The sequence below is a fragment of the Thalia democratica genome, chromosome 5, assembly GCF_965202585.1.
Source record: "Thalia democratica chromosome 5, ktThaDemo2.hap1.1, whole genome shotgun sequence".
NCBI lineage: Eukaryota > Metazoa > Chordata > Thaliacea > Salpida > Salpidae > Thalia > Thalia democratica.
The window spans coordinates 44,413,707-44,441,206 of NC_139169.1; the positions used below are offsets into that span (position 1 = coordinate 44,413,707).

General features: G+C 26.6%; 1 protein-coding gene and 3 non-coding genes across 4 annotated transcripts in view; all 4 read left to right on the forward strand.

The window, feature by feature from the left end:
- The window catches only part of LOC145836580 (uncharacterized), an 84,564-nt gene that overhangs the window by 28,953 nt on the left and 28,111 nt on the right, over positions 1 to 27,500 (forward strand). Inside the window, exons 14-22 of the mRNA XM_082944374.1 lie at positions 1,971 to 2,133; positions 2,591 to 2,772; positions 4,763 to 4,989; positions 6,339 to 6,473; positions 7,364 to 7,550; positions 7,929 to 8,034; positions 9,743 to 9,903; positions 15,420 to 15,536; positions 24,197 to 24,421. Coding sequence (XP_082800500.1) covers positions 1,971 to 2,133; positions 2,591 to 2,772; positions 4,763 to 4,989; positions 6,339 to 6,473; positions 7,364 to 7,550; positions 7,929 to 8,034; positions 9,743 to 9,903; positions 15,420 to 15,536; positions 24,197 to 24,421 — 1,503 coding nt within the window. The remainder of the gene's footprint in view (positions 1 to 1,970; positions 2,134 to 2,590; positions 2,773 to 4,762; positions 4,990 to 6,338; positions 6,474 to 7,363; positions 7,551 to 7,928; positions 8,035 to 9,742; positions 9,904 to 15,419; positions 15,537 to 24,196; positions 24,422 to 27,500) is intronic.
- Positions 119 to 190, forward strand: Trnaa-cgc (transfer RNA alanine (anticodon CGC)). Its single transcript has one exon. It is a non-coding gene; the product is annotated as a tRNA-Ala (tRNA).
- Trnaa-cgc (transfer RNA alanine (anticodon CGC)) lies at positions 402 to 473 on the forward strand. The gene has a single exon. It is a non-coding gene; the product is annotated as a tRNA-Ala (tRNA).
- Trnav-uac (transfer RNA valine (anticodon UAC)) lies at positions 12,439 to 12,511 on the forward strand. The gene has a single exon. It is a non-coding gene; the product is annotated as a tRNA-Val (tRNA).

Here is a 27,500-nt window from a genome sequence, read left to right on the forward strand (position 1 = left end):
TGATTAGATGCACTATCCATTACATTGTAATATACATTTATATATAAAATTGTTATTTAAATAAAATTTGTATAAGATTGTTATGTTTATATACTACCAAACTTGTGCACTAATAAGTGGGGACGTAGCTCAGGGGTAGAGCGATCGCTTCGCATGCGATAGGCCCCGGGTTCAATTCCCGGCGTCTCCACATTTTGTTAAGTGTAAAAGTTTATCGAAAAAACAATAAAATTATCAATTTTTTAATCTTAAACGTCAAAACAAACAAATCTGAAATTTTTTAAATTAAAAAGATTATTTGTGTTTAATTTTTTTGCAAAAATAAAGTCAAAATAAAATTTAAAAAAGTATAAACTTATTTAAACTGATTTATTAATTATAATTTTATGCAACGAATAAGTGGGGACGTAGCTCAGGGGTAGAGCGATCGCTTCGCATGCGATAGGCCCCGGGTTCAATTCCCGGCGTCTCCACATTTTGTTTTATTTAAAGGAAAAAGTGTATCGAAAAAACATTAAAATTATTAATTTTTAAATTTTAAACGTCAAAAAAAAACAAATCTTAAAGTTTTTAAACTGAAAAGATTGTTTGTGTTTAATTTTTTGCAAAAAAAAGTCAAAGTATAATTAAAAAAAGTATATATTTATTAAAATTCATGTTATTTATTACAATTTATAGAGTTTACTGCTGATTTTTTAACGTATACAGTTATAAAGAACAGTTTATTTTAATCTCCACATGATTACACTTAAAATCTCTACTTGAAAAATGCTTAAATTTGTTTGAGGTTTTCATAAAAAATAACTTGATATCAAGTTTTAAAATAAAATATCTAAAAACATTATTGAGTTTTGTTTCATAAGTTGGGTCTTTATATATTTGTTTTTTACTTAAAGCATGTAAAAATCTTAAATAACTTTAAGTTTTATTGCTAGATTATCTTAAACTAATAAAGTGATTCAGTTTTATTTTGTTAAATGTAATTAAAATAATCGTGTTATAAGACAAAAAATAGATTAGTACTAATAAACATTTTAAAGTATTTAATAAATAATCAAGTTTACGTTCTGATAACTTCGCTTTTTTATTTAAATCATTTAATAATATTAAGAATTATTTGTTTTACAAATTACGAAAACTTTATTTATATTTAATCCATATGTTTAAATCAAATGTTTTTTTATTATACCAAAAATATAAACAAAATGATTGTTTTTTATACTTAAAACTGAATGTTATGTTGTGAAAAAATCCAACCTTTATATAAACTTGTTTTGAATTTTTAAATATCCATATCCAATAAATCATCAAGTTCTATGTAAAATTACTTATAGAGATAAGTAAGTTTGAATAAAAATTTCACTATTTTTTAATTATGGTGAAGATATTTAAATAGGTTTTTAGTATGGTAAAGATACAAAAGTGAGAACTTTGACGTTTTAATTGGCAAGAAAGAAATATTAAAACGAATGTTTTATCATAGTATTAGTGTAGCTGAAATGATACCAAATATTATCACGTTTTTTGCATATCCAAACTTCCTGTAGTTTCATTTAGGCCATCAATATTTACTTTATTTACGCCTAGATTAAGTTTAAATGTCTTTGACTTATATATTTTTCAAACATAGCGTAATATTTTATTTTTGGAATTTTACCTTCTTAAACTTTACATAGCTTCATTAATAATTACCACATGCTTTATTCACGTAAATAGGAATGCAATAACTTTCCATAAGTCTTGAAGAATAATTATGTATTTATCTATTATTTTTCTAAATCTTGTTACCGACAAAGCCATACCTACTCTTAAACATACTTTAAGTTGAAAAACAAGACACTCTATTTTGATTCTTTGCCGTCTCACGACGCAAATTTCAGTTACTTTCTCGAAGTACCATTAAATGTAAACCACCACAAATTTTTTTTATTAAATATGTAGCTTTTGTGACGAAAAGGTTTTTTTTTCAGGCTAAAATAAGCAACAGCTTCTACAAGCAGTTTTTAATAGTGACGGCTGTCGATCCGGACGGAATGTTCCTGGTGGTTTGGAAGCACATCATGGCTATTGTTTCAACCATCGCCCTTTTCCAAACAACTTTCATGGCTTTTTTCATGAGTAGCCCCGCGCCAGGTAACATGTTTGAATTGTTTTATCAAATTTTGTCTTTTTGGTTATGCTTAATGATTAACCATAAGCTATCTATTTAAAAATATTTTAGTCCAGTTTTCAGTCCAGTTTTTGTATAATAAATATAACTTATCCTGTCAATCATTATACGCTTAAAGACTTAATATTTTTTTTTTGTTTTTTGGTAGTATTAGAAAAATAAAAGTTAGATAGAAATACTTGTTTATAGATTAATTTTTTTTTTTTTTTTCATGTTTCTTACATAAACAAACATCAATGTGTTTTTTGTTCTGTTTCAATTTTAGCCTTTGTATAAGTTTGTTTGGAAAATTTTTAATAATGGCTTAATTTTTAAGCTATTTATTGTAGAAAAAAGAAGTTCAATAAAAACTTTTTGTACATACTTTAAAGCAATATGCTTCATTTAATAGGAATTTATAAATAAACCTAATTTTTCAAGGCAAAACTTTGGAAGATAGTGAAGTAAGAACGACAAATTTGTACGAGTTTGCAAGAGACACGACTTGCAACAAAACTACAGTTGATTATTACGAAATGAATTGTCCACGCGATAGATTGGCAAATTTTGATGATTACGCATCTTGCCTCATGTCCCTTTCAAAACACATGTCTGAACTGTTGGTTAGAAATGAAGCTGGAAACTACAGGTATTTTATTTCATTTTAGATTTATTATAGTTTAGCATGACTAGAAGGTTTGTGTTTTATTTGATCCATTAAATTATTATTTATTTCCTGTTTACAACCCTAAAACGTAGTTTTTTGTTATTTGACAAATGTTTATAGACACTTAATTTTAAATAAAGTATTTGTATTTTTAATCAGTCGGTGTTTTAACAGTTTGCAAATTCCAACTAATTACGACTTATCTATTGCTGGATTGACAGTTGAAACTACCAAAGGAATATTGAACACAATTTTGGCAGTTGTTATTGATTTCATTTTGTTTCTGAATATTTTTGTCCATCTTCGTATTTCTATTGTCACACCTATTAGTAAGCAAAAATTAGTTACAAGCTTAATTGGTTTATTACAAATATTAATTCTACTATTCTTTATATGGTATTGTTTAAAATAGTATGGTAAGCAGTTTAATTCTTAGTTTACACATAGTTTTTTTTCTTACAAAGAAAATTAATACGAAAAACATTATTAAGAATTTAAGTTTTAGGAATTATTTTTAAATTTTAGTTTGAATCTTACAAATATTCACTGCAGAAACATATATTGGATTTGGTTCAATTTTCAAAGTTTACTTTGCAACCGGTGGAGGTTTCTGGCGCGATATAGCGGCTGTTTTTCCTTTTGAAATATTTGCTCCACAGGTTTTTTTTTTGAAACTGGTATCAACTTAAATATATTATTTTTAACTTATTTTAAAGCAGAGTTTAATATTTAAATTACATTAAGTTTTTTATTTTGTTAATGCGAACGACGCTTCCAATTTATAATTTATAAAACAATTTGATAAAGTATGAAAAGCATATAAATATAGGGTTGCCAAAAACCTTGAATCCTAGAAAAACCTGGAATTATACAATTCAGGCAAAAAAATTCTGGAATTTTGAAAAAAAATCACTAAAAAACTGGAAAATCCTAAATTTTAAACATTTTTTTTCATAAAAAATGACGAAAGTTTGATTAGGTATAAAAAATCTATCATACACAAAACATTTTTTTTATCATTTAAAATGTTGTTTATTTTAAACAGCTTTTAAAGTAGCATTACAGTATCTTTTCAATTATTTTAAACTGTTTTTGACAATTTTTGACCTTAAAATTAATTTTATACTAAAAATGGACAAAAAAACTTGTACATTCAAAAACCTGGAAAAAATTAAAAAAACCTTGACAAATTTACCAAAAACCTTTGGCAACCATGTTATATTTATGATTAGAAAACACATAAACAAACTTTATTCATAATATGAGCTACTCGTTAAATTCATTATATCTTTTGGACTATGTCGACGGCTTTATTAATTTAGCTAAAAAAACTTCAATGGTTTTATTAAGCTGAGTACTTTAAAATAGTTGTTATTATATTCTAACAAAAAAATTTTTTTCAGATTTTTATTTGAAAATATCATCAATAACTAATATTCTAAACATTTTTTTACTTATTTATGTTTCTATTTAAATTAGTTGAAAGATTTATATAAATGTCTGTGTAAATGTTTTAAATCTATAACTACTTTATTTATTAAACTTTATTGTATTTTAAACTTTGGAAAAACTGATAGTTAAAGATCAGTTTGAATAAAAAATAGTTTTATGGCTACTTTACAGAGTTAGCAAAAAAAAGTTTATTTTTAGATAATTATATTAGGACCTTTTCGTAACAAAAATTTTATTTAGTCAAACATTATATATATATATGACTTAAAAGCAATTAAAACTAATTTTTATTATTAGAATTTCAAATCTAAGTTAAAAGAGTTTTTCTAAAAAAAATTAAAGAAACAAGTACGACTGAACCTAAGATTTAATTTTAATAACATGATTAACAACTGTTATTTATTCATACAAACAAAATATTTAGTAACTATAAGTAACAGACTCGAAAATATTTTTTTGTTTTTACCACTTAATTTTAAAGTGCAACCTAACAGTTTTCCTGCTACATGTACGACAAGGCGGTCACCAGAGCCTACTTCAGAATGAACAGGGTGATCAGCTCGGTGAGGAACTTGCCGGTTGTCTTCAATCTATACACCAGGCGCCACACCAGTCGCCAAACGCTGGTCAAGCTCGTCAAGTACGCCATATACGCCTACTCCATGACCCACATCTGCGCCTGCTTCCTCTACTGGTGGTCCTGCGGTTACAGGAGTGTAGAGTTAGTTTCTTTTGTGTAAATAATATGCAGCTTGTAAAGTTTTCTAGTTCTTAGATTAGGAAATTTATGGTTGTTTTGTATACTTTTTGTTAAGTAGTTCATTTGTTGTATAAAACTTATATGTATTTATTGAAAATGTTCTAGGTATCAAATAAGGATAACAGATTTACTTCATTTATAAATTACATTATTAAGTTTACAATATCTCTTAGTGTTTAAGTTCATTAGCTACAGTAGTTTATATTTTTGTTTCATGGTTATAATGCAAAGGTTATTTATAAAGTACGCTGCAAACTTTATTAAATAAGGTAAATTATTTAAATATTATACATTTTGTTTTAATACAATATTATGTGTATTTGACTTTTTACTTTCCCCTGTTATAAAAATATACTGTGTTAAGTTAAGACATTACACTGGGTTTACCGAATTGGCGAATATCTAATATGTACAACCAGTTTCTAGTTTAAAATTAATAATTTTCCAAAAACTAAAGTAGTAGCTCTGAAAAGTAGTTGACTGCAAATTACCATTAGAATGTTTAGTAGATGTCCTTTAGAAATTCAGTGTACAACTGATAACTGCAACAAGCTTGATTTAAACACTGAATATTACACCTTGTCAGCTTAAGTATGAGGATTAACACTTATAATGAAATAAAGTAATAGATCCTACCTTATAATTCTTGTTTTAAAAATTATCATTTACTTTATTACTTACTCAATTAGTTATTTTGCTTTTGTCTCATGATAACATTTTTGCTTTAAACTATTTATTTTTAATTTTTAATGATTTTTTAACTAATTGCTCAATTAACAATTTGCATTCAATGACTTTACATATTTTTTTACAATTTTTTATTTGAAGCACTGACGAGCTCTTTGAGCGAAATATAGTTTGGTATATAAACTTTTGAGAAAATATAAAAATTTATTTGTTCATCTTCTAAAAAATAGATACTTTAATTGTTTTCTAAAAACAAGCACATAGTATAAAAATGTTTAAGAAAATGTGCAAAATTCCACAAAACTAAATCGTTTAATGATATAAATATTAAAAACCTCAACGAAGTTTTGAGTTAGTTGTAAAATCGTTTTTAAAATAAATATATTTTTTGGTGGAAAATTGTTTTATTTTTGTCTTATTCTTATCTTATTCTCTAATGAGTTCCAGCTGCTAACCTGCTTATTTAACCACTAGTTATACTTATATAAAAATACTGGTTTTATATACTTTAAAGAGGTCAATATAAAAGACTTTAATGACGTTAGTATATTTTATCTGGCTTTATATTAACGAACACTTTAAAGATATTAAAAGTTTTTTTTGTCGATTTTAAAACATTGCAGTGACACTGAAGTAGTAACTTCGAAGTGTGCCAACTCAACATGGGGTCGGCAGTACGGCATAACCCACAGTACTTCCGTGCATAGCGACTACTTGAAAACGCTCTACTGGGTCATCACTACGCAAACTGGCACCGGGTTAGTTGTATTTGTTTTTCAATTTTAACATAACTGATTAAAGTAAACTTTATATGTCTTAAAGCCCAAAGCTTTGTTTATTCTATTTGTTTTGTTTTGACATATAATTGTATATCGTTTTAACCACAGTGATATATTTTTATACTGGTTATGTTTATGGTCTTAAATATGTGGTCTCCAAGTACTTACTAAACTGACTGCTTTACTTACTAGTAGTTTACAGTACTTATGTTACAAAACTTAAAGTAACTTATTAAGTTTTGAATAAGATACACTTTGAATTTTTGTCAAGTAGTTTATTAAAACTCAAGAAAGAAACTGTATTAGTTAATAAACAAATAATCTATTATAATACAATGCATGCAACAAATACTTACGAACTTGACAAAATAATTTTTCTACTACGAAACTCGCTTAGATCAGTGTTTTTAGACGTTAACTAGTGATTTGGTCGCTTGACAAAATATCATTTATTCTTCGCTAGACAACGTATATTTTCTTCAATGTAGGTTATGCTTTATAGGCTTGAGCTTAACTTGTTGATCATGCAAACGTTATTTTATTGTAGCTTAGCGACATACGGCTTGCAGCACATATAGCAACTAACGCGTATTTGAAAGACAAACGCCGATATATACGCATCGGAATGAAATTAAATCTTTCGAATAAACAATTTTGGTTTGGGAATTGGGAAAATTGTTTTGAGAAACTTATTACTGTTTTTTATGTTACAAAAAAATCCATATTTATTCACACGCTTTAAAATTATAAAATGTAATGTCGATTTCATTACATCGTTTTGAAAATATTGTTAATCTTGTCAGAAGTTTGCTTAGAAAACCAATTGTATTAACGTTTAAATTAAAAATCATAACAGTAAAACGTTACAGTTACGGCGACATACTTCCAAGGACACTACTGGAGCACGTCCTGATAATACTGACCATGTTGATCGGTAGTACCATGTACGGGTGGCTCGTCGCTCTCATATCGTGCATTATCAGCAACCAACTGAGAGAATATTCCGTGTTTCAGCAGTACATGAGCGCAACAAAGTTCTACTTGCAAGCGCAGAAGGTTTTGGTTATGTTTTAATGATGAGTTTGCAGACAATGCAATAAAGATTTAAATTAAATCATCGTTTTTAGGATAGTGTATGTATCCTGAAAAACAGAGTTGTGTGTTATGGCCATAAATTAAAATAAGTTTTTTAAATTTTCATCACTAAACGAAAACGTTTTTAACAAAAGTATCAATTTGTAATAATTTCAATTTTATTAATTACAAATGTAAGTAGAAATGCATGGCACCAATTAAAATAAATATTGAACTGTGTACATCAGTTGGTTTTCAATTATAGCATTTAAAGGTAATAAAACAGTAACTCTTCTTATTGCACTTTTATTTTCATTCAACTGTCAAATATACAAAGCGTCTTTGTGCACTCCGCAACAGGTGCCGACAGAACTAATCAAGCGAGTGATGAACGTCAGAATGCTCGAGTGGGTGAGGTACAAGGGGGAGGCGACACCCGGTGGTCCAATTATCGGTTCTGAAGTCGGTCAGTAAAAAGCTTTCGATATTTACCTGGAAGTTGCTAGTAGTATGTTGAACCACACAAGTGTTTTAGTTTAATGTTTAGATAGATTCACCTCATATACAAATGATATTTTTCAAACTAAATTATTTTGAATTTAAAGTTGTCAGGCTTAAAAAAGTAGCTTTCTAAAGTATTTTCTTTATGCATTTGTATATAAAACAGGGTTGCCATAAAACCTGGAATTACCTGTTTGACAATTAAGACAAAAAAACTGGAAAAACATAGAGTTTCAATCAATTTTCACATGTAAAGATATTAAATTTAGATCAAAAAAAAAATAATTATGTATCATTAAGAATGTTACATTAATTTTTTTAAGTAGCATTACAGTAACTTTTTGATATTTTTTTACCTTAAATTTAATTTAATCCTAAAATGGAATAAAAAACTCGTATTTTCAAAAGCCTAAAATAAGTTTAGAAAACCTGTGAAAAAAACCCTTGGTAACCCTAATATAAATAAGATAATTTAAAACGTTCTACCTAACTTTCTAAATACAATAAATAGATTAATTATACAGTATATTTTTAAGCAGAACTATATTTGAAAAAAATAAAAGCTAATCAAAACTAGAATATTTGAAATTACAGGATTTTATTAATATGTATGTTTGTATCGTTCATGTAGGCCAATTTTCTCAATTTTTAAAAGTTTACCTAGTTAAAAGCTTAAAAAATGCAAAAACATATAATAGTTCTTTTTATTTTTGGATTTATGCTAAAATTGAAGTTTAAGTTTTGATTAAATACCTAACTAAAACTAGTTAACAAATTTTGAAATATACTTTTAAAGTTATAAAAAAGAAATAAATTAATTTTACGTTAATATAATTTTTATTGTTTTTTCTTCTTTCACGGCATTTTTAAAAGTTGAATGAATTCAAGTTAAAATTATGAAAAAGAAATGAAATACTTTTATGTAAATATAATTTTTTTTTGTTTTTTTTTAAGCTAGATTTTTCAAATTTTTACGAATTCAAATTTAAATTAAACCAAAGCGGCCTCGCGCTAACTAGCATAACTCCAGTTGTAGACATATTTTTAGATTTAATTTAGAATTGTGATTTTCAAACCATTAGCTTTAACTGAAAAGTTCAACAATTATTTTTTATTATTTCTAGTAGACCAACGGTGTAAAGTAAACATCGGTTTAGAGATTATAATAAAAAAGTATTAATAGTTTTTTTTTCAAATACGTGAAAACAGGAGCAAGCTTATTAAAACATCGATATTGAAAAATTCCTTAAAATTTAAGTGCAGTGACACATTAAAACTTTAATCTGTTTAAATCATGCGGTTTTCAGTAATTGTTTTATGAATCTGTATGGAATTCAGCAACTTATTATGTAATTATATGAATGTACAAATATTCACAAGAGTTTATTACAATTATATTTCGTCCTGTTGGACTTTTTAAGTAAATAGCTCTGTAATAGTGAACATAAAGATAATGAAAAAATAATAATTTTTAACGATAGTAAAAAAGACAAAATATTTTTTTTCATTCCATATATAAATATTTTTATTCCATATTATAAGAATGTTTAAACAGTCGTTCCTTATAAGTTCTGTAGGAGTTTTGTAGAAAATAACTTTCATCTAGCTTAATTTTAAACCACACAACTATTCTTTTAAAGTTAGCATTAGTTTTACTAATAACAAATTATCAGGACTTCCTACCGAGCTACGAGACATGCTGCTTTACGAAAGCGTGGGAAAGTACCTGAAGGAAATCCCATTTTTTGATAATACCAGCGACTCATTTGTGTTGAGCTTGTGCCACTATGTGAGAACATACCTGTTCAACCCTGGCGATATCGTTGTGTACGAGGTTTGCTTACTTGTTGTTCATTGTATAAAAGTTGTACCTTAATTATAAGGATCAAATGTCAATCAAAATATATCAACTTTTATTTCAAATCAAGTATTAACGTTTCTTTTACGTTTATTTTTGCTTAATAAGTTTCTTGATTATTGTCCATTTATACTAAACACTAACTTTTAAACTAGCTATGCATATTTAAATTATTTTACTAAGTTTCTTTTAGAAATGCTTTATTTGTTCAATTAATAGTATTAGTACTTAATCTAAATTTTTAGTTTAACGACTTGTCTTTTTCATGTTTGCAACAATGTCAGGAAAAGTCATGAAAAACTAAAAAAAATGACAAAAGTCTGGAAAAATAAGGGTTTTTGAAAAAAAGTCAGGAAATTTGACAAAATTTGAAAAAACGTCAGATTTTTTCTTTTTAAATTTACAAAATTCGTTATTTTCCATAGCCTTCATCTGGTAAAAGTTAGTAAATTATCCTTTATAAAACCGCAAAGTTTTTCTATTTATATATTGAACAGATACCCTAATTAAACAAGCATTTTTTGTAAGGTTTATAGTTTTGATGATCTGTGGCAAGGACACTTCCATAGTGAAATTGTGATGTATACACATAAGTTTATCTTGCAGAATTTTAGAATCTAAGTGTTTTTAGTTTAAGTAAATAATTAAGTTCTTTATAACTAAGCACTAAGTTTAGTATTTTATGTAACAATTTTATGTGTACACTTTACCTCTTTATAATTTTTGCAAAGTTGTTTTAATTTGATAAATAAGTTATAAGAAAGGTATATGCCATGGTTAAGTTACTTATTTATATTTTTTTGTAAGTTAACTGAAATTTAAAAAAAGAGTAGATTTAGTTGTTAAAAATTTTATACTAAATGATGAGAGGAAATATAAGGTTGAAAGCTTTATATAGTTTAAAGTGTTTGATTATGTATTTTAGAATATTTTTAAATTAAGAATTTGTGTATAAAAGTCAGGAAAATTTTAATAAAAAATCAGGGAATTTTTCTCAGCTTGATCTGTGGCAACCCTGCTTCTTAATGATTGACGTGATGTCTTTGTATTAGATTGTTAAGTGTTAAACTAATTTACGTATTTTTTGAAAACTCTAAAGCTCATTGACTTTATTAACAAACCGAAACTATAACTAATAATAATTTATATTCAAATGATAATAGTAGTAAAATAAAAACATGTAATTAACAGATGACTTCAGAAATAAAATTGTTTTAACCTTTAAAAACTACAAATTAAAAATGTTCTAAATTTCAAGCTGACTACAATTAACTAACAAGGTGGTTCCAAAAGTAACTAATGTTTTTTGATTCATGGTGTGTTTTATCTTATTTATATTTTTTAACCTTTTGAGACCCTGTAACTTCTAACTTTTTTATTTAATTAAACAGTTTAGTGTATGTAATTTCAGTATCATACAGTATTGGCCAGAAGTTTTAAACTTTTTAAAAGCTGTGTAAAACAAGACTCTAAAAAGTCTTTAAAACAAAGGTGAATACTTAATAACCTTATATTTTTTTAATCACTATGATCCACTTCTATTTGATAGTATACATCAAATATATTACAAGTTTTTAAAGTTAATTGAAAAAAGAACATTTAAGATAATTACAATGAAGTAAGTATATATATTTAAAACATTTTCTAGATTAATTTTATTTTTTTATTTTTCAATGCAAAATACTGTCCACAGGTACACATATTGGTAACCACTGGTCTAAAGGGTAGTACATGATAAAAAAATCGCTCACATTTTAATTGTTAAGTTTTTATTCTAGTATATTTAAGCATAAACTATGTATAGTTTAAGGTTTGTAAACATTATTAAGGGTTTTCAAACTAATCTAGTTTTATATGACAGTATATCATTATGAAATTTGTAAATAGTATATATATATATATCATTGTAAAGTTGCTATAAATAAAATAAAATGTTGTTTTAAAACTTTGCTGTCTTTATATTCCATAAAAAGATGACTAGTTTTTCTTCGAATTTATTTCTATTATACGGATCAAAGGTTGTTTCTATAAATATTGAAAAATTGTTGCATTAGACAAAACATTACTGTTATAGTCAGATATACCATTATTCTTTTTATTTTTCTTAGTAAAACTTGGAAATTTATTTCTTATTTAAGTTAAAAATGAAATTTCTTTAAAGATTTTGCATTTAAGGAGTAAAAAATGGTAATGATGATAAACCATGAAGTACGTATTAATTTCAACAAAACTACTGTTTTGTTTTGACTTTACTGCCTCGGTAAATATATAACATGCTAAAAATAATAAGAAGTATTAGAAAAAAAAAAGATTAAACATAGTTTCCCAAAGGGTAACAATTTGTTCATTATAATGATTTTTTATCAAAAACCTGGTAGTTGATATTGCCCCTTAATTCTTAATGTAATTTCTATGCTCATTACACAAGTTTGACAATACCGCTGTTTGCTATCTTACAACGATGCTTATCCGTATTAATATATAAACGCACAATAATATAATTTAGCGTACGGTTCCATAGTGTAGCGGTTATCACGTCTGCTTTACACGCAGAAGGTCGCGGGTTCGAGCCCCGCTGGAACCTTTTTGTATAATACACACTAATTGTTTATACTAGTTTATTAACACATTTTAAACTTTTCAACAAAATGCTCGTCAAAAATTCTCAATTACATTCTCGCATCAGTCGCGTCACTTTAAAACTTTCCAAAATTTACTTGGAATGTTCGACTTTTATTGAGCTTTTTAATTTTTGTATGTTAGATTCTTTCTAAACTTAAGTAAATAAAAAAAAATGAATTAAATTATTTTTTTGACTTTCAATTTTTTTGTAGTACTTACCTTTGTGTAAAAATGTTTATAAGTATTTGTTTATGCTTTGTCAATAGTTAGTTAGTTAATTTATATTTTTAATCATATACAGTAAAGGAAAGTAAACACCAGTTTAAAGTTTAACCTGCTTCGGTTCTTTGCACATTTGACCATGGTTCAAAATCGTAGTGATATTTTAAAATAGAGTTAAAAATTAATTGAATGTTTTTTTTATTGATTTGTCAGAAATTTAAAATTTTAACCTTGTATACTATTTTAAATTTTATGTTATACTAACTTAACAAACTTTTTTTATTTTCAAATAGATCATCTAGATAATTTTTTTGATACTTTAAGTTTTTTTTTAAATATACTAAAATTAAAGATTTAAAAGAGTAAATTTAAATTTTAAAAACCTGTTTTAATCTTTATATGATTTGTTTATATACACTGAACTTTTTGATCTAACGGAAAGAAAAACAAAAAGAAATAACAAATTCATTTTAAATACTAAATTAAATGTAAAAATGTTAAAGCGCAACAAAAGTATTTGTTTTAAACTAAGCTTGATCAAACTAGCGTTCAATACACATTATTGGAAATGTTCAAGTTTCTAAAAAAAAACATAAACTGATACTACTTAATCATTTTAAGACTTTCTGTTAAATCAGTGTTTCCAAAACTAAAAAAATTAAAGTGTATAAATTAATACTATTAAGTATAATTTTATTTTAACAACAAATATTTTAGTATCAATTTTTGGTTTATACAAATATAAAACATACAATATATATTTAAGTTTAATAAAATTGCATTTTAAGCAAATTTAGAATGAATTACAAACCTTTGAAAATATGTTTTCAGTTCGACAAATTTTTTATACACTTTAGAATTTTTATATATATTTAACCCCTTTTGATTTATTGGGTCTTTTTCGGTAGTTAAAGTTAACGCGTTGTGTAGGTGTAGTACTTATTTTATTCATAATTAGTTTACTGGTTCTAAAAATAATATAATAAAATTAAGATGAAAAATTTCAAAATTAAAAAGTAGATATGGAAGTAAAAAAATGATCAATGAATCTTGGCAAAATTATATTGTATGAATTTAACTGCGATTTTTTGTAATTCAACTTAATAATAGATCTAAAAAAAGTTTCAAAGCTTGTTTAACATTATACAGATGTTTTTTGTCGATTTTGTTTTAAGTTTAAGTTAAGTTCAAAATTCATTACATGTAATTATATAGTAAAACAAAACTAAAGCAAAAGTTGTATATAAAATTAGAAGCCAATAACATACAAAGTAAAATTTACAACTAAATGGAACTGTAACTTAAACTTTACTTTTTAAATTTAAAAAAATAATTATATAATTTATTTTAACCCTGTTTTGTCGATATAAGCTTTGATATTATTAGTCCAAAATAGGAAGACTTTAGCGAACACTTTGAAAGAAAAATATCATATGTTTACTGTGTCTTATCTTAACTAAACCAGTGCTTCTGAAATGGGGTTCCGCGGAACCCTAGGGTTCCGTGACTACTCTCAGGGGTTCCGCGAAGCCTTTCGAAATTTAAAAAAGAAATTTGAAAGAAAGAAAAAACATAAATCATAAAACTTCAAAAAATATGGAACACATAAAATGGAAAACATATATAATTATAGCATTCATTGATCTGCTTAGTGTGTATCTAGCGGTAGGAAAAATGTATAGAATTCAACTTTTTTGACGAAATATACAACCACCTTTGGTCTTTATAGTTTCAACATTATTTACCTGAAGATGTTCGCATCGGAAATTTAGGGATTTTGAATCCTTTTATGTATGTTATTGCTTTAGAAGAAGTGAATCTTCCTACAGATACAGAAAACGATTTGCTGCAATTATCTGAAGATAGCAATTTAAAATTGAGTTTCAAAGGGAAGAAGCTTTTAGATTTTTGGATATGTGCAATTTTAGAGTACCCCGTCTTAGCAAAGCGTGCAGTAAAATTTATTTTACCATTCACCACCACTTATCTTTGCGAGTCCTGCTTTTCGCATGTAACAAACATTAAAACAAAACAAAGGAACTGTATGCTGACTTCAATCTTATCTGCCTGTCTCCGTCTCAGTCTATCCAAAATCCAGCCGCGCATTTACATGCTTGTTGCTAAGAGACAAGTTCAAGTTTCGCACTAAATGTTTTTTATTTATTTTTCGTTAAGCATCTTACCCGTTTATTACAGTAATCTGTGAATTCGATTAGGTTCATGTTTATTTCGTTATTGTTTGTAGCTCTCATTTTGTTTTTATTATGCAAGGAAAGATTATTATGACGTTGCGATTAATCATGTTTGTTTTCGTTTATTCATTATAGAATCATAAAATACCTATTGCCTCTGGCGCACTTTTAGTTTAACTCGACTTAATACTATTACAATCGGAATGATTTTTAACAATGATATAATTTTGCTAAAAAATTCGTTTTTCACTAAAGTTCTTTTGTTTTTTGAAGGAAATATTATATTAAATATTTTATGTAAAACTAAATTAGGGGTTCCGCGGAAAAGTTGAACTTTGAAAAAGGGTTCCGTCACTTGAAAAAGGTTCAGAAGCACTGAACTAAACAACTTAACTAAAGAATTTTAAGTTTGAAAAATATAATGTGAGTAAATAATTTTTTAAATTTACTGCCCAGAAAGATTTATCAAGAAACTTGTACATAGTTAGGAGAGGTCATTGTAATGCCATGGATGAAAAACTTGTGAATGTCATAAATCAATACAAACCTGCGGACTACTTCGGTGAAATTGAAGTTAGTTTTTTAATATTTCTTTTTTATGTTTCTATGTTAAGTCTTTAATATAAGTATTTTTATTAATGCAAAGCAAATTTTTGATTTTAAATTAGAATTTATTAAAATATATCAACTTTGATTTGTTAGTGGCTAGAATATGTATTGAAAATTACCTTATATATTAACCTTAGAAAGTGCTCCTGGTGAGCCTCGTACCCACAACCTCCGCGTTTCTCCGTAACGGCGCGCCAATCGATTGAATCGGAGCTGCGCTGAAAGTGGCTAAATTAATTTAATAAAGTATTATTAAAAGTAGTGATACTTATAAAGTAATATTAAGCACTTTACTTTTAGTATAATTGATTTAAAGTAAAACTATATATATATATGGGTTTACTATCATTTCTAACTCGCTATCATTTCTAACCCGATCATTTCTAACCCGATCACTTCTAACCCGATCACTTCTAAACCATCATTTCTAACCTGATCACTTCTAACCCGATCATTTCTAACCCGATCACTTCTAACCTGATCACTTCTATCCCTATCATTTCTAACCCGATCACTTCTAACCCGATAACTTCTAACCCGATCACTTCTAACCCGATCACTTCTAACCCGATCATTTCTAACCCGATCACTTCTAACCCGATTATTTCCAACCCGATCACTTCTAACCCGATCAGTTTTAACTCAATTTAACCCTATCATTTCTAACCCGATCATTTCTAACTCGATCGTTTCTAACCCGACTATTATTAATTCGGTCTGTATTAATATTTTAATGTACTATTTTTCTAATGTAAAAATTTGTTTTAAAAACAAAATGATGTCAACAAAGTTGTTTTTTATCGAAATTTAGTTTATTTTGTTTAAAGTAAAACTTAATGTTTAGATAGCTTTAATAAAATTCAATTTTTGATGCTTATTTTTATTGGGAGTTGTTTTTATTCCTACGCTAGACCTACACATAAAAATCTGGGCCGCTTAAACTAAATAGCACATAACGAAGAGACAAAAATTTATATATCTTAAAATCAAAAACTACTGTTTTATCTTATTTTTAGATTAACAGCAAATAAAATCAACACTTATTATAAGAATAATTAACTTATTTATGATTCGAAGGAGAAAATTTTAAACAAACTTGGTTTAACAAACAATTTAATTTAATAATAAGCAACTCAAATATCAACTCTTTCAACGATCAGTTTGTTCCAATAAAACAAAACACAGCTGCACAATCTTTCATTTTAGAAATAACTTCAAATTTCTTTTCAGTAAACAACCTTCTCTGCAAAATTAAGCAATACATATTGAGACAACTTAGTAAATTTTTTCTATGATTTTAGTTCAGAAATCAGCAAAATAGTCTGAATCACATACTTCTACATTAAAATAAGGTTCAGTATTATTTTATAAAATTCATTTAGAATATACCACAGTGTCAGGATTCAAACAAACTATAAAAATTTATGAATAAAACTTCTTCTTGTTTATACATCTACCAGGTTTACACATCCTAACTTTTAGAGTTAGGTTCCGCACATTTGTGCAACCGTTTGGTATTTCATATTTTTTTTATAATTTCTTTTGTAGCTTTGCCAAAGCATAATCGAAAAATTAAAATAAACATTATTAAAATTAAAGTACATACAGCTGAAAAAAAAAATCAAAAATTTAAATACATTGTCTGACCACTAAGTTTGAAACCTTAAGTCCAAAGCTTATTAATAATACAGGTCAAATAAACATTTATCGGAAACATTTAAAATTGGTTTATTATTTACATAAGAAAGGCAATTCTAATAAAATCAAATTATAGAATTTACAACATCCTACATTACAAATCAATGGTTCATAAGTGTAAAATTTGTTAAATTACTGATAGTTTCTATTATAAAGTATCTTATTTTAATCAAGTAAGCTTTAATCGAACTTGTTCAATTTTATGCAAATATTAGTTTTATTTAAAAGCTAACTCCACATTTAAACTGAAAGATATTTATGACTGCATTCATTTTTCGATTTATTTTCGTGATAATTAATTATTTTAATAGGGTTCAAAAATTGATTAGAAATTAACTGTAGTTTTAAATTTTAAAAGCATTAGGAAAAGTATAAGTCTTCTGTATTCTAAAGATTAAGTATTAAGTTTTGATAGTCGTCAATGTAAGAAATTTAATGAGCATTGCCGCGGTTAAAGACTATTCTTTACTTTTCTTTAAAGAGATTCTATATGGTTAGTATAAATTTTAAGTTTGGAGACCAGATTGGCAAGTACATTCAAATTTAGGGCAAATCTATATGAAATACCATTTTTCAAGAGTATTAGTATGAGTATATATAAAATTTAAAGTAATACAGTTAATAAAATTTAGTAATCTTAATTAGTATGGTTATTTCATTTGAAATTATAATCATTAAATTATAAGTTCTTAAAACGAAAGTTTATACTGTTTAACAAAAAGTAAAAAGTAGAGGAAAACGTTTATTTTTTTTTATAAATAGACCCTGTCATTTACTAGAACTTGAATTAGATTTTCTTAATTATTATTAAATAATTTAACCAATTGGGTTATTTTATTGGTTTTTATGTTTTTGTCTTAACTACGTGGTCTCCAGTAACTTACTGACTGCTATACTTACGAGAAGTAAATAATATACAAACAGTATAAGTTACAAAACTATTTCCTAAGTTATGAATAAAACACACTTTGAATAAATGCAATTTAATTTATTTTCAATAATAATTCTTAGTTCTGAAGAAAGAAACTATTAAATCACGACACAAATAAAATCTATAAAAAGTATCAACAATCGTAAAGTTACATAAATACTAACATCAACTCCGCTATGTAGACGTTTTCTTGATTCTCAATAATTGAAGTAAAACGTTACTTGATCGTACCGCGTAATAACTTTGCAACTAACTTTAACGCGTATTTGAAAGACAAAACGCCGATATATACTCGTCGGAATGAAATTAACTCCTTTAAGTGAACAATATTGTTTTAAGAAAATTGTTTTGAGAGTTATAAAAATTGTTTTGGAAAAGCTTGTTTTGAGAATAATGAAAATTGTTTTTATTATTACAAAAAATTCCATATTTATTCACGAGCTTTAAAATATTAAAATGAAATGTTAGTTTCATTACATTACTTGTTTATTATTTTTTAAACTAGTATTAAAAGCCTGGTTTTAAATAATTTAAATCCTTAAAATTCTACTTAACTTTAAACTTTTTTAACAGTATCAAAAGTCCGGTTAAAAAAAAAAGGAAGAAAAAGAAACTGTATTTCTTATTACAAAAATTACATAATTTACAAAAACTTTGATAAAACACAACAAGGTAACAATGATAGTCATTTAGTTGGCTTCTGGCTTGTTGTCCTCGAAGTTCTTGTTCTTGGGCTTGTTGTCCTCGGGCTTGTCGTCCTTGGGCTTGTAGTCCTCGGGGTTGTGTCCTTGGGCTTGTTGTATTCCGGCATTTCTCTTACGTTCTCTTCTACGGTGGTTTATTTAGCAGGAACGAATTTTTTTAATTCGCTTGTTCTTCTCTAAACTTCAAATTCAAAAATTCATCGAATTCACTTGTTGACATAGAAAATATTCATCTTTTCATTTTCCATCATTGTAGTATTCATTTGAAAGAATTCATTCCAAAAAATACGCGGCTCAAAAAAAAAAGTTGAGATATTCTTTCAAGAAAGTTTAGTAAAAACTACTATGTTATTATGCCAAAAGACAATAACGAAACTGTCAGTATTTACTTTCAAACCCATTTTTTTATACAAAACAAAACAAAAATTAAGCATTTAAAGATGCATTAAAAGAAAATTAATAGTTTAAAAAAACATGAAAAACTTTAATTTTGTTTTTAACTTAAAAAAACATATGTTCTTAATATTCAACTCGCAAACTTTAATAAACAAAACAGAAAACATTTTCTTTAAAATATTTTACAAAACAATAAGTAGTATTTTCATGCACAAACTTTTAAAGAATTCAAGTATAAAATATCTCAAAAAGCAACACGAGCAATTTCTGAGCATTATAGAAATTTTAAAGAGAAAAATTTAGCGAGTGCTTTTTTTCGATCGTTAACAGTCAAAACTAAATGGGAGTTGAAAGTACTTTTAAATTCAAAATTTATAGGAAAAGTTTATTTATCACGAGTCGAATTTGAAAGCTTTAAACTTGAACTTGATTATTTTACGAGCTAAAAAAATCTGGTAATTTAGTTTTGTTTTAAAATTAGAAAAAAATGTAGTTACTAAATTTTTAATATAAAAATAGGCTTATAAAACTTTTTTATAATATAATTGTTATGTCTTAGCTTTTAATTAATTAGTACCAAGCTGTAATTTATAATATAAAAAACTTCATAACACATCATTAAAAGTAAAAAAGCTATAAACTTTACAATTCAGAAATTTTATCAGAAAAGAATACAAAATAAATACACGTAATAGTTTCTTTCATTTTAACTTCTTAAAAAAATTACCTGAGTTTAGAAAATATTTAAATAGATTTTCATGTTAATAAAAAGTTACAACTTTTTACCTTTATTAAAGTATGTCTCGTTAGTTTTGTAAAAATGTTTATATTTTATCTTCAAAAGGACTTTATGATAAATGGTAAAAGTTTTAGACCTGCTATTAGTAATTCTGACTCTTTTTTATTCTGTGTTATAATTTCTTTTTTGTCAAAGGAATTAAGTACCGTCAAATTGTTTTTCTCTTTAGCTAATATGTTGCTTGATACGCTAGTTTGTGATTTTGTTTTTGAAAAATTGTAATAGCCTGAGTCTTGTTTATAACTTTTAAGCTGCACTGTTGTCACTTGATATTTTGGCTCGCTATCATATTTTTTATTGTAACTGCTATTTTTCTGATGTTGTTTCTGATGTTTTTCTTTGCTAAGGTTACCTTGTTTTGCTGTAAAAGCAACAGCTTGCTTATAAGCTCTACTAGCTTTTATTTTCTGCTGTTGGAGGTTACGAGAATGATGGTTTGCGTTAAATATATTTTGTTGAAGTTTTTGATTGTAGTTTGAATTTTTATCTACAGCATACTTAGACCCTTGAACTGTTTTACCATTAGGACCTGTCACGTTTGCGGCTTCTGACATGTTATTTTTACCTACAACAATATCAAACTGGACTTTTTCTCCTTGTGCAAGAGACCTTAATAATTTGTTAGGGTTGTTTTTGATGATAGCTGTATAATGAACAAAAATATCGCTGTTCCGATCATCACGTTGAATAAAACCGTAACCTTTGCGAACATTAAACCATACTACTTGACCAGTTACTCCAACTGCTATAGTGTTTTTGGTTACCTGAGCTTTTTCTTTGGTTGTTTGAAACTCTTTGCTTGTATTAGATGTTTTTGTAGGTAAGTGTTGATGACATGACAAACACTGTGCTATGTTAACATTATTACTACTATTCCCATTGTATGATTTTCTTGGTTTAAAACTATCTCTATCTTGGTTATGTTGACGATAATTGTAATTATGATTAATACCATTATCTCTAAAATGAAAATTTTGTTGATAATTAGGACGAACTCGCTTATGGTAATTTATTTTAGACCTATGCTGACTTTGCTCATACTGCTGTAGTCTATTGTAATTAACTTGCTTAGGTACTAATGCGTTTTCTTTATAAGCATTCCATATGGCTTGTCCTTTTCTTTTAAAAAGTTCTAAGCTTTCATCAAAATGTTCCCTAATCTTATCTTTGATCGAAAAGGGCATTAAATATGCAAGAAAAAACTTAATTCTGTCCTGTTCTCGACATTTGGCCCAACTTACGGCTGTAGCAAATATTTTATTAAAGTTTGTACACTCATTCCAAATTGGAATTTTATCTAAAATTTCAGCTAACTGATTGTCCCTATTAATAAAAAAGTTTCTTAAAGAACTGTAATTTCTTTCACCTCGTTCTGTCATTTTATAATAGTCTGAAAACTCTTCTCTCGGCCAAAACCCAGTCAAGAATTTATACTTTTCTGTATTACTAGAATTATTTTCATTTAACATTTCCTCTTCGAAAAAACTAATAATATCACGAGGGTTTCTTACAAAGTCTAACCTTTTAAACTTTTTACTTAGTCTTTGCGCCTTAAATGTGTCGCTAAAGTTATTAAAATTATTTCGATTACTATTTTCGTAATCATTGTAAAAAGGTTCGCGTTTTTCTAGCATCGCACGTTCGAAATGTGGTGATCTAGACTGCTTTAATCTATTATTTAACTTTTTCATTTGCTTTTGCAAAATTCTTAACTCTTCTTCATTTGTTAGCTGCTTAACTTCGCTTGATTTTCTAAGTTGTTGTTGAATGCTGTTTGACGGATAAAATTCAGCATTATCATTCATCATCTCTGCTTGATGAGAATTATTAAGATTGATATCGTCATTGTTGTTTGTGTGCATTTATTCTGTTGACTGCTTAAAGATTTGTAACCAGAAGATTCAAGGTTCTTAATAGACACTGCGTGGTTTCCACTTTAACCAACTTGGGTTTTACTTTCGAGCTAGTTTAATATAGTTACAAACTTATTCCTAAGTTATGAATAAAACACACTTTGAATAAATGCAATTTAATTTATTTTCAATAATAATTCTTAGTTCTGAAGAAAGAAACTATTAAATCACGACACAAATAAAATCTATAAAAAGTATCAACAATCGTAAAGTTACATAAATACTAACATCAACTCCGCTATGTAGACGTTTTCTTGATTCTCAATAATTGAAGTAAAACGTTACTTGATCGTACCGCGTAATAACTTTGCAACTAACTTTAACGCGTATTTGAAAGACAAAACGCCGATATATACTCGTCGGAATGAAATTAACTCCTTTAAGTGAACAATATTGTTTTAAGAAAATTGTTTTGAGAGTTATAAAAATTGTTTTGGAAAAGCTTGTTTTGAGAGTTATAAAAATTGTTTTGGAAAAGCTTGTTTTGAGAATAATGAAAATTGTTTTTATTATTACAAAAAATTCCATATTTATTCACGAGCTTTAAAATATTAAAATGAAATGTTAGTTTCATTACAATAAGATTAAATAAGAAATATTATAAATTAAACTTAAATATAAAAGTTAAGTGTCGAAAACTTACTATTTTGATTTTTTAATATTTCTTTTAAAATAGGTTGTATATAGAGCAAAATAAATTTACATTTTTAATAAAAATTTAAAAGTTAAAAAAATTAAAAATTGCAAAAATAATTTTACACGATAAATAGTAAAAACTTTTTTAATATTTTTCTTGGTATTTTTTAAAAGTTATTATTTTACAGATTTCTAAGAACACAAAAACTTTAGATTATTTAGCGATCATTATAAATGAATTATAAATATAAGTTACTACATTAGTTTTTACAACTCAAAAAATTAGGTAAAAATAGAAAAATAATATCATGTTAAGTTGATACTAAAATAAAAAATCATACAAAAAATATTTTTTACGTAACTCATTATGTTTTAAAAAAATTAAAAATTGAAATTTTTCTTATTATTTTATTTACTTTATTACGATTGTTTGGTTTTTGCATAAAATCCTTAAAAAAATAAACGTAAGTAAACAAGTAAAATAGGTTAGAAACGATCGGGCTAGAAACGATCAGGCTAGAAGTGATCAGGCTAGAAGTGATCAAGTTAGAAGTGATCGGGTTAGAAGTCATCGGGCTAAGCTCGGTTAGAAATGATCGGGTTAGAAGTGATCTTGTTAGAAGTGATCGGGTTAGAAGTGATCGGGTTAGAAATGATCGGGTTAGAAATGATTGTGTTAGAATTGATCGGGTTAGAAATGATCGTGTTAGAAGTGATCAGGTTAGAAGTGATCGGGTTAGAAGTAATCGGGTTAGAAGTGATCGGGTTAGAAGTGTCGGGTTAGAAGTGTCGGGTTAGAAGTGATCGGGTTAGAAGTGATCGGGTTAGAAGTAATTGGGTTAGAATTGATCGGGTTAGAAATGATCGGGTTAGAAATGATCGGCTTAGAAGTGATCGGGTTAGAAGTGATCGGGTTAGAAGTGATCGGGTTAGAAATGATAGCGGGTTAGAAATGATCGGCTCCCATATATATGAGCTAAAACTTCCTTTTAAAAGTGTATAATTTGTGTTACTATTTAGAATACTTAACTAGTAAATGTATAACGTTTTATTTTATCGTCATCTAACTTTAATTAAATTTTAGATAAAAATAAACTTAACTTAACGCTTTTTTATTAAAATTTTAATGTTGAATAACTACTGTGATTAAAAAAATTTAGATAGCCTATGAACAATTCAATTCTACTTACTTTTGATGTAACAACTATTTAATTAAAAAAAGTAGTTCATAAAAAATCTTCAAGTTTCAAGTACATATTTTTTTGTTTTTAAATAAAAAATATAGGTTTTTTACGTCATAGAAAAATTTTATTTTAGTTTTTTTATTTTAAAGTTTCTTTAAAGATTATAATATTAACAAAATTTAAAAGAAAGCATACAAGTGTTAACATTTTAAATTATAGCATCTTATACAAAAATTTATTATTTTTATGTCTTTTTGTACCTAAAAGAAAACCATGGAAACTAGTTTAAGAGCTTATAAAAAGGATGACTGTCAAAATAAACTGTTTCTTCAAGATTATAATTTTGAAGAAGTTTTACAAAAGGCTTTCGAACTTCAAAAGTTGCTCATCGTCAACGTTTCAAACACATATTTAGACGAAGTTTTGTGGAGTAACACTAAGTTTTGTGGAAAACTTGCAAAACGATTTGTTGTTTGGAAAATAAAAGCAAATGATGAAAGAATAGAGGATTTTCAATCAAGGTTCTACTACAAAGATTTGTCTTATGTTGTTCATATGTCTGTCATTGACCCTCGATTTGGTATTGAGGTTTTTAAGTTTGAACATTTTGATGAAAATTATCTGATTAAAAGTTTTTTGAATTTTTTTGTCAAAGACTGTAACATGTCAGCTGAAAAAGGCACTAGTTCGTCAATAGACGAGGATTTAGATGAAATTACAAACTCATTATTTCCTAGTATTTCTTTTGTGTAAAATTAATTAAGCTTTTGAATTCCTCCTGATAATAAAATAAGTATAGCAACTATCAAATTTAGTACTTTGTTTATTGTATCAAAAGATTTTTTTTTTAATTTGAGCGAAAAAAGTTAATGTTTAAAGCTAATTAGTTTAATTTCCAATTGTTTGACTTTTTAGTTTTTTATTTATTTTTCTAGTTTTACTTTAGTTTTTTAACAACAATTTAAAGTTTTTAAGAATAAAGCTACTTCACTAATAAACTGTTATGAAATTATTTTTTTTATGTTGAAAAAATATTATGATCCAAGGATATATTTTTTGTTAACACTCAAATCAAAACAAGATCATTTAATATAAATTTATTGTTAAACTTTTATTGCGTTACGCCGTTTCCCTGCAGAGCAGTTCATCAGACGCTAAAAAAAGCTGAAAACAAAAGTATACAAGGCGATGAATTGGGGAATAAAAATACAAATACACACATAAAAGAAAAATAAAATTTACATTTAAAATATGAGTTTTAATTAGTATGTAGTTTACAAAAGTTAAATTATAAAGTTAAATTAGTTTAAAATGAAATATAGGTAAGTTTAGTTTAAATAATTTATTAACTATAGATTTTATATATTTTGGTAATCTATTTACTAAGTATTTAATATATTTTTGGAAAAAATGTAAATACTAAGATTTATAGGGGATTTTTAGAAAACAGAAATGGTCTTTTTACGGGAAGGTTTTAACTTTAAAACAAAATCTTTACACAATACAAACATAAATACAATGTAACAATCAAATTAAATAGAATAAAATAAACTAAGTTAATGCGATAAAAAATAAACTAAAAGTATTCCTTAGGGTAATGAGGGCATTGCGTGACTAGTTCATTTCTCTTATTAAGGATTTTTCTTTGGTTAGCGTTTGCTATAAACAGTTTTTCAAGGTTACATAGTGAGCACATGAAGTTTAGTTTGAATCTGCTTTTTGTCTGTCTGAGAATTTTCCATTCAGTAGTGAATTTTTCGCCTTTTTCATATAATTTCCAAATGTAGTTGTGTACAGTTGGCGGGCTTCTTCTTGTTGGGTTTTGGAAATGATACTCTATGCTCGTACAATCTATTTTTGAATGCTCTTCGGGTGGATCCAATATATGACATTCTCTCATTTTTCTCAGACGAGACAATTGCTTCGTAGATTAAAATTTCTAATTTACATTTATTCATTACTGGACATTGCACTCTGTTTTTGCAGTTGCATAGCTTCGGTTCTATAGGTGGTTTTTCTAGCAGCTTCTTATTATGTCCACTAATTAATGCTTTTATGTTTGGGGAACAACAGTATGATATCTTGGTTGAACTTCTATTGAAGATTTTGTGTAGTTCTGTTGATTTAGTTCCTGTCAAGCAGTTTTAAAAAGAGGTTTCCGAATTTGGTTTTTACTGATTCGCAGAAAGGTGGGTTGTAAAAAATACATTTTCTTTTTCTGTTTTTTGCTTTGTTGATATCAATTGTTGGATTATATTCGAGCTTATGATGGAAGTTGCTTTTGCTTAAAGCGTTTTGGTAGATTTGTTTCGCGTTATCAAATGATACTTTGCTTTTTGTTAGTTTTGAAATTCTATTTTTGATCACTTTTGGGATATTTTTCATAATTGTTCTAGGATGGTTAAAATCTTTGTCAATATAAATGGTCTTTGCGTTTGGCTTTACATATGGGCAATAGTCATCAGTTAGGAGGTTTAAATGTATGTCCAAGAAGTTGGTGGAGGTTTCACCTGCGCTAATTGTAATATCGAATCCTATGTCTGCTAGTTTTCTTGTTATTTTGTTTTTTATTTTGTAAATATTACTCTTATTTGTTTGATTGATAACGGCAAGTCCATCATCTCTGTAGAGTCCAATTGACTCAGTGTTTATAATCGTAGACAAATAGTGTAATAGGTATAAACCTACAAGATCACATATTTCAGCGCCGTGAAATGAGTCCATAGATACATCGAAGTTGTCATTGGTGTTGGTTTTTTCCACATATTATTATCGTAAAACATTACTGATTTGCATGTGTGCATAATTGTCTCTATCTCAAATTCTGTGAACTTTGAATAGGAGTTGGAAAAGTTAATTGCATCTATTAGGTGTTTTCTTTCTGTCTGGTTCTGTTTTTTACCAAAAAAGATCATTTAATGTTTATTTAGAACTAAATAATATATAAGTGATTAATAATAACATTTTATACGAAATTTTAAAATATTTTTAAAGTTATTATTCCACAGTATCTATTGCATTCAAATAAAGTTTAATGTTTAAAGCTATAAAACTACAATACCTATTCAGTTCAGTTTTTCTCTTGAAATTCGTCAGTGAGTCGCAACCGATAGGCTTGTAGTCTCCCATCTACAAGTGGTTTATAGATTTTAACCATAAAGCTACTGTTTGCTCGGTAGGACTTTTTATGGGTAGTTTTAAATATTGGGTACTTTTGATTGCAGCAATTTTGCAAAAAAAGTACCCAATATTTTGATGACGTCATGAACTTTACTTTGGATAGTTTTGAAGCTTAAACTTTGTAAACAAAGCAAAATTGCTGTCTAGGCCTATGATGATATATTCACATTATTTATTTTTTAAATATGAAAATGATTAAATCTGAATAAATACAATGAAATGTACAAAACATTTCCCTTTGTTATTAAAGTTATAGAAATATAATGTTTAACTCTGATATTTTTTGTGTAAGTTACAATTTCAAACTCAAAATCAAATTAAGCTATTATTTTTTCAATTTTTCCTTAATAGTTTATTATTGATGACTTTTAGTCATAGAAAAAATTTAAACTAGTTATACATAAGTTTTGTAATTCAATAAAACCTAGCATTTTTTTAGTTTGAAATAAAGCTAAAATGATGGTCATCAAACCTAGATGTTTATTGG